This window comes from Dermacentor variabilis, chromosome 7, assembly GCF_050947875.1.
Source record: "Dermacentor variabilis isolate Ectoservices chromosome 7, ASM5094787v1, whole genome shotgun sequence".
Taxonomy (NCBI): domain Eukaryota; kingdom Metazoa; phylum Arthropoda; class Arachnida; order Ixodida; family Ixodidae; genus Dermacentor; species Dermacentor variabilis.
The window spans coordinates 107,787,526-107,795,799 of NC_134574.1; the positions used below are offsets into that span (position 1 = coordinate 107,787,526).

At 47.9% G+C, this 8,274-nt stretch overlaps 1 protein-coding gene across 1 annotated transcript; it reads left to right on the forward strand.

Annotated features, from left to right (window-relative positions):
• The first annotated feature begins 613 nt into the window (after positions 1-613).
• Positions 614-6,084, forward strand: LOC142587010 (iris-like). The gene is made up of 2 exons (XM_075697879.1): positions 614-756; positions 4,843-6,084. Exon 2 carries the CDS (start codon positions 4,854-4,856, stop codon positions 5,988-5,990), a length of 1,137 nt encoding a protein of 378 aa, XP_075553994.1. The 5' UTR covers positions 614-756; positions 4,843-4,853; the 3' UTR covers positions 5,991-6,084.
• Positions 6,085-8,274: the final 2,190 nt, after the last annotated feature.

Sequence of the window (8,274 nt, forward strand, 5' to 3'; positions counted from 1 at the left end):
CTGGGAGACGATGTGAGTGATCACCGCAGTCCCTACTTCGGCTGCGTATAGGGTGGCAAACCGTACACTCGTCTGGTTGACCTCCCCGTCTTTCGTCTCCTTGCTTTATCTCTTTCTCTCTTGGCTGAGCCACAACATCGTGCGTCACTCTACCACACAGGTAGCGCCAGCCACCGTGAGTGATTGAAAACCTCCTGTGTATAGACGTGACCTCCGAAATGACTACCGTTGCATCTCATATTGCCTCTTTCCCGCGGTCTAGGCGACGACTTTGAATACAGGCTGGCTCCTAGGGAACGCCGGTGTCAGGGAGGGGGCGCCCTAGGTACCTTGCGTCGCCAAGGGGCGTAGCCGGGTAGCCGCGCTCGTGACGTTTTTAATGAGCAAGCGCCAGACAGCAGCAACCTCCCTGCTGTTTGTCGCTCCTTGACTTCTTTCCGAACGCGCTTGGTTCAACTTGGACGTTGCAGTGAACGCACTGACGCGCTCGTCCTGTCTGGCAGTGTGCAACGTATTCCTATCAGAGCTTGCCCAACAGTTGGCGTGTCACTACACGCTTCCGAGTTGAGCAATAGGGCCCCAAATTGGCGGAGTCCGGATATAACGACTACCCGATAGCATATTATTCACAGCGGTCTTTGCACGCGTTGCGCCGGAGCAGGAGGCATTGGAATCCCCCTACTCGCTTAGTTTCGCACCAGTGCTGATCGTGGAAAGACAAACGTTTGTCGTCGACGCTTCGATTACTGCTCACAGGTGGGTTGGTAGTACCTATGCCTATACTATTGCTCGTGTTCGTTATTGTTGAGACTTTCACAGAGAGTGCGAAAGAGGACGCTAGTGTTGTGGGTCTATATATTTCTATGTATTGCTGGGTTATGTAAGTAGCTTCATTTGTAACTCATGGGGCTGAACATTTTCTTTCGTTGCGCTAGTCATAATTAATTTACTGTGAAACATCCTTTATGCACCAAATGTAATGAGCCGTGAGATGATTCCCAGCAAACTTCACCACTTGAGTAAAAGTTGTAGAGCGCGTGTCCTTACTTTATATTAGAAATAACGTGAGGCCAATGTTTAGGGATCCCACAAAAGGGCTGCTTCGTTTATGCTTGCATTTGGCACTTAAACTCGCCTGCTTTGGCAGCGAGGAAAGAACGTGCGCCTATACAGGCAGAAAAAGAAACTAAAACTGTTATTAAATTTTTGAAAAATAACCAATATGAGAACGGCTCAGTCGAGCACGATTCTGTCCTCGACTAAACGCCCTCGTATTTTTACGCTACTTTCATGCTGACATAGCATAACAGCACGCTCGAGAATACCCTCCGCTGATCTTAAAAGAGCTGATTGGAGCATATGTTTAGAGCACCCGGCTGTTCATTTCCCTAAAGATGGCCAGGATTGTTTGGCTTTCATTGGATGGACAAAAGTACTTTGCGAACAGTTGCTCCCGAGGAACGCAGAGCAAGGAACGGTTTGCACGCAGATGAGCCTGTCTTTGTTAGATATGATACTCACAAACACACCTTGTTCCCTTTGCTCAGAAGGACCACTGAACTTCGTTTCACCTTAGCTGGGTGCGTTGAATGGACATTCCGCTTACCTTGATTATGTCTGGGAATTTGGCGAACATAAGTGTCAGCAGAACCCAAACTTAAACCGAAACTACGTCGTCTCTTAAAAGAATTGAGTGCCCTTCCACTCTGTGAAGAAGCCTGATCAGCGAAGCTGTGTATGTGAACCCCTTAGTAGCGAACTGCACCTCCGCCGCTGGTCGGCCCGGCATTGCACTATCTTCGGGATCGGCCCACGTATGCGGAGTACTTAACGCCTGCTTTTCCTCCTCCGCGGGTCGGCCAAGCATTGCACATCTTCGGGATCGGCCCACGTAAGGGGAGTGCTTAACGTCTGCTTCACCTCCGGCGGGGGTCGGCCCGGCATTGCACTATCTCCGGTATCGGCCCATGTATGGGGAGTTTTTGCTTACCATGCCAAGGACACGAAAATTTCCTTGGACGGTAGAGGTATACAGCTTCCCTGTAAAACAACCATTTACATTAAGTGGGCGCACTGGTCGATGGTATGACACTAACTGCTACTATAACAAATAAGATTGATCTGTTCTGTTGCAAATGACAAAACGTGAACGCGAACAATTTATAGATAACGTTTCTTTTGTTTAATTAATTAGAAGCGCAATGTTTCACTTATACATCAACAGGTTCTAAACATGATGGCGCCCACAGACTCGGCAACTCATCATGAATCACGCCAGCATTACTGACAGTGGCGAAATGGAAAGAAAAGGGCTTGTTGCAGTGTAATACTTTGGAAAATCAGTATTTCACTTCATGACAGTTTACCACACCCATGCCAATTATAGCTATCGAAGATTTGCAACCGTGTTATGCCTAATGACGCAGTGCCCCTACACAATAGAGACTGCAAGTGCGCCAAGACAATGCGAGCTTATTTTGTTTCTTTTGGGCGCATTGCAGCTTATTAGACGGTAATGAGTAAGCAATTGATGGATTTCTACATCTCTACCAATACACAGGCTATGAGAGACGCCATTGTAGGAGGCCACGGCAAGAATAATCGTGGCCATTTGGGATTTCTCCCGTGTGGTTCAGCATTCTGCTCTCATCGGAAAAATAGAATGCATCCACTGTTGATCTCGAATCGTACTTGCGACTTTTTGCTTAGTCTTAGAGAGAGTGAGACAGAGACAAAGGAAAGGGGAAAGGCAGGGAGATTAACCAGAGGGAAAGATCCGGTTTTCTACCCTGCGCTGGGTAGCAAACCAAACTCTGGTTTGTACCCTACCCTACCGTGTTGCAGTTTTTAAAGGCAACAAATTTGGCAAGCGAATGTAACCAGAAAATATGTTAATAGTGCTGCAAGTGCTACTTTGCTGTGCGGTGATACCATGCGGCGACAGTGACCTACTGTGATTGTATGTCTGTGCTTAGTCACAGAACTACTGACGTGCTAGGAGGGATCACGTGGACATAGCGGCCGCGTCGGCTGCTTCGGGAGCGCCGAAGGGAACTGAAAACGAGTTTGAATTCCCTCGTACGCTGCGGTCCTCATTTAGTGGCGAAATTTTCCCGCTTCGAGTGTCTCCTTTACAACGCTTGAAAGCACTACAATAGGTAGTGGCTGCCTTTGAAGGCGCGCAACATGGTAGGCTACTGCTCGGTGCCGCAGAGCCGGACGCACGTAACGGAGGCCGGTGTCAGCCTTATTCACACGTAGCCGCAGGACAAGAAGCTGCGTGAAGCTTGGGTCGCGAAACATAAAACCGGCAAACAGTCATCGGCTACAACTCGGGTATGCAGCAAGCACAAACGCGAGGAAGATTTCTGCTACGGCGGCCGGTCTGCAATGTTCTGAAAACGCGCACTGAGACGCTCACCCAAGTCCGCTGCACGACTAATATTATGACGGTTTGGTTTATCAACTTGTCGATGCTATAGATACTGGCAAGTTCAGTGGAGCGGAAAGGCAGCGGTAAGAAGCACATTTAAAAAAAGCATGGCACATGGTCATGTTTGTGTTATGAATTAATGCACTCGATTACAATAAAGGAGCAGCGGGAAATTGCACGCTGAGAACACCGATAAACATACAGTGCGACGCAACTCGAAAAATAATATTGAAAAGTCAAAGAATTTAGAAGAAAAAAAAAAGATTGAATCGTCGTTACGGCACATCATAGTCACTGTAGGCGTCGAAGTCTTCACAATGAAGTTATTTTTGAACAGCTCTGATAGCTGCCACGCAACAATGGTTGCTTGTATACTGTCAAATGCTCATATTCTGCGGCTTAAAGCTCATGGCACGGTGCGAGAACGCGCGCGCGCGGAGAAGGCGAAACAGTACGCAGGCAAGCATGCAGACGCGCAGTCGGTCGCTGCGAATCTGCGCGATCGCTGCATTGAGGCTTCTTTCTATTACGCTCCATTTAGTTATACAAACACTATAAGAACATATTTCACATAGTTTGCTCTCAGCGTTTACCTACCTTTCACGCAAGAAGCCGGTTCGGGAGACTCCATCGCGGCGACCGCGCGCAGTGGCGTTCACTGTACGTATTCGGTAAAGAGATAGCGTCTGTAAACGATTGTGTGCTTTCAGTTTGCCCAAGATTATTATTTAGACAGTAAACAACTTCTCTCGTTTCGAAAGTACTTACGGAAATGTCCGGGAGAGCTCGCGCGTGGTGCTTTCAGTGAACGCTGGCAGCAAAACCTATGAGGAGCACGCCGCGTGATCCCTCATACTACGCCAGCGAGGCGCTTCCGATAGATGGGGACTCCGTAACTCCTCTCCGCCAATAGCCAGTGAGCTACAGTGGCAGAGTCCATGGTAGTCGCTACACGACCTAGCATGCATGGTAAGGTATCCAATAAGTGTTGATAATGGCAAGAGCACTGAGAGCGTCAACTCTCGGGCAACCTCCTCAACCCCCAAGATTCATTTCCTTCTTTGCTAATGAGTTTAACGTCAAACACATTTGTTTTACTTATAAACACGCTATTATAAGCATTGCTGTTCCTTGTGCTGAAAAGCTTTCGCAATGCCATTGTTGCAGCACAAAATTGTGAAATAAAGAAAAACGAAGACAAAACTTCAAAGCGGTGAATCGTTTGCCATTATAGCCTGTAGTTACCAGTTTAACGTGACTGCGAAAGACCGCGCATTATCATCTTGCTAATTGCATTCGAGCTTCTGCAACCGAACTCTTCTCAATTCACAAGGAATCGCGCAACAAAGATTTTAAGGAACGGGATGCTGCGCTGTCCAAGACTCTGAAAGTGTTCTTTCTTGTTACAGAGGACCTGACCATGGCCGCCAGCTCGCTCGGTAACTCAGTCCTCAATTTCTCTGTGGACCTCTACAAGCAGCTAGTGGCAAAGGACCAACGGGACGGGAACATATTTTTTTCGCCGGTCAGCATCTCTGCTGCCCTCTCGATGGCACTGGGAGGTGCCAGAAGCGACACGGCTGAGGAACTGTCCGCTGTCCTCCATGTCGACGCTGACGAGGTCCACAGTCACTTTGCGAGCTTCTTTTCGAAGCTTCCTGATTACGCGGCTGGCGTGAAACTCAACATCGCCAACCGCATGTACGCGGAACAGACATTTCCGGTGCTGTCCAGCTACGCTGAGCTCCTTGGCGACAAGTACAACACGACGATAGAGTCCGTCGACTTCACGAACAAGTACGAGAGCGTTCGACAGGTAGTCAACTCGTCGGTCGAGAAGGCGACAGTATCAATAATTAGGGGCCTCCTTCCGAGCGGTACCGTGGACCCGATGACTACTCTAGTACTCTTAAATGACATCTACTTTAAGGGTTTATGGAGCTCACAGTTCAACTCAAAGTATACGCGCACTTACGACTTCCATCTGGACTCGAGAAACAAGACGCAAGTTGAGATGATGTTTCAGGAGTCCAGCTTCTCGATGGGCCACTCCGATGATATGGAGGTGGAAGCTTTGGAAATACCGTACCATGGCAGCAAGACATCGATGGTGCTGCTTCTTCCCAGAGACATCGAGGGGTTGTCCAAATTAGAGGAGCGCTTGACCGCTCTAGCACTTTCGAAGATGTTGGAGAACATGCGCCGGTGTTCCGACGTCAAGCTCTACTTGCCGAAATTCAAGCTTGAACAAGCTGTAAGCCTGAAGGCCAAGTTACAAGTAATGGGGATCAACGACTTCTTCGGACCTGCAGTCGACCTTTCTGCCATAAGCGACGCGGGGAAGCTAGTCGCTATCGATGTGATCCACAAGGCCTTTGTGGAAGTCAACGAAGAAGGCACTGAGGCTGCAGCCGCTACCGCGGCAGATATTGTGCGCTGTAGCTTGACGATACCCACAGAGGAGCGTAAATTTGTGGTGGACCGACCTTTCATGTTTCTTATCCGAAGCCATGACCCCGAGGTTGTCCTTTTCATTGGCTCCGTTCACCGTTTGTGAACAGAAAGGGATGTGCAGAAATGTGCGATGTAGCAGTATTGATATTTGCTGTGCAAAATAGGCGCGCACATTATGTGGTTTAATCTAGGTTATATTTGCTACAACTATTGATATTAAAAAAATAGAATGTAATAATGAGTGTTAATCATTGTGCGTCTCAGTATACAGTCCTCACGTCTGGTTGAAAGAACGTCAGTGTTGAATGGTGAATGTCTTGGTCACAAGCAACGTGGCTAACGAAATGTTTTAGTTCGCTCACTAAATGTCAGATCCCATTTCAGTGAGATATCTGTTAGGAAAATTAGAATGTGTATTCAGGTGCTGCGCAAGACACGGGTAATGAACGCTAGTCAAGCAGCATGATACGCGTCCCCTTTCAACTTTATTTTTTCAGAAGCACGGATACTGCCTGTAACCTTTATATAAGTAAGGCATTCATGTATTGATGATCATTGCAGAAGAAACAGCGATAGGTGAAGGATGGTCAATGCACCCTGCACTGACCGCCAAGAAAGGGCTATGATAAATATATATACACAAACATTATATATGTAGTGTTTATGCATTGGAACTAACCTTGAGAATTTTAGCCAGCGCCACCGCTCACGCCATAGGCGGCGGATGTGGAACACCTTTTTACCGCAGCCATCACGTCTACTTAGCTTTTTGGGTGAAGGCAACTAGTCGATAAACCCACACATGCTACGTGAAGGCCGACAGTGATTGAGCCACACTGAGGGCCCCTGGTTTTCCTCCGATCGTCATAAAACATGAAAATTGGACGTTGGTCGCTAATGTGCGATACTAATGTGTCAACTTTAGATATCACAATTTCCCAACTTGCAATTAGCACATCTATAGTCGGGTACAACTTTTGAAGACATGAGTGGCCCCGCCTAGATGACCGAAACGTGATTGCCGATTGCCTCCGCGACTAAAGAAATAGTCCCGCTCAAATATTTTCCCCTCTCAAACGCGTGATTCTCGGTATAGGTGAAACTTTTGTATGTTGATGACTGGTTTGGTAGAGCTCTCGTCATTGGAACGCTACAGTACATGCCCGATCGCGGAAGAAGAATAACCCCGTACATCCTACCATGCGGCGCGCCGTCTGGTCTTTAGCTTCGTTACAAGGGACAAAAGTGCAAAAGCAACCCTGCATGGCTTTTGCGCTGGCGTGCACGGAAAATTTACCACTCATTTGCCGAGCTTAAAATGATTCGGTTGTTATTTAACAAGCACCTAAAAAGAACAATGCCTTTATCGAAACCAATACAAACCTGGTGCGAGAAGACGATAGAGGCCGGAAAGGTACAAAAATGCTTCATTAATCGCTTTAAATATTTACTCTTTGTTTTAGATTGCGTAAGATTTGTATTGTTTGGGTGTTGTGCTTTCACAAACTTGTTTTCAAGAATGTGATGGGTTCGTGATTGTATTGCCCTTAGTGTTACACTGACGAACATAATGGACAAGACGGGGACGTGCGTAGAGCTACGTACGTCCGCCTATTGTCCCTTATGGTCGTAAGTGTCACACGTAGCGCAATAAAATCATGAGCGTGCACCAACTAGCCCCGTTCATTGCTCTATTAAATGTGATATGTTGTTTTTCGTGCCCTTTTACGTTTTTCTTTTTTTTGCAAGTCTGCAATCTCGGCGGTTCACACACTACATTCCGTGCGAATTTTCCGCCGTTGAGGCCAGTGAGCTGACATCCGAACGCGATCCTCTGTTGCCGAAGGAGCCTTGTGTCACCTCGGTGTCCACACCACCAAGGAGCTTCGGCAGCGCTCGTCTTATGTTCTACTCCACCTGGCCGTGTTTCAGCGCTGTTTCTTCTACCATAGAAGAAGGACAAGAGTGGCCACATACTGAACAGCCACTCACGCAACATTATCGTCGACTGCTACAGGTATTGGCGCAACGCGTGGCCTGAACACAGCGGGGAGGACACGGGCAAGTTTGTGCCGAGAAAGTGAGTGTCCGCGAAACCACAGTCTTCACGGTGAAGAGGGAGGTCAAAGCTTCACATTTTTCGGTTGCCAAACTGTCGACGCCCTCGCGAAAAGGCCCACGAAATGCTATGAAGACAACACGCAGCACGAAGTATGACAGCTTCCCGTCGTGCGCGCTGAGGTCACGTGTGCACGATTTCTTTCGTCGCAACGAGATGCCGATGGTCGAGAGGATAACTAAGGAGCTCTCGCAACGTATGAATCTGCCGTAAGCGGTTTACTGTCCGTCGCTTTCTTGCCGAGATTGACGTCAAGCACTAGAAGAGG

What these genes read in the sequence shown, in the direction of transcription:
- LOC142587010 (XM_075697879.1), top strand. Translation starts at nt 4,854, where the DNA reads ATGGCCGCCAGCTCGCTCGGTAACTCAGTCCTCAATTTCTCTGTGGAC.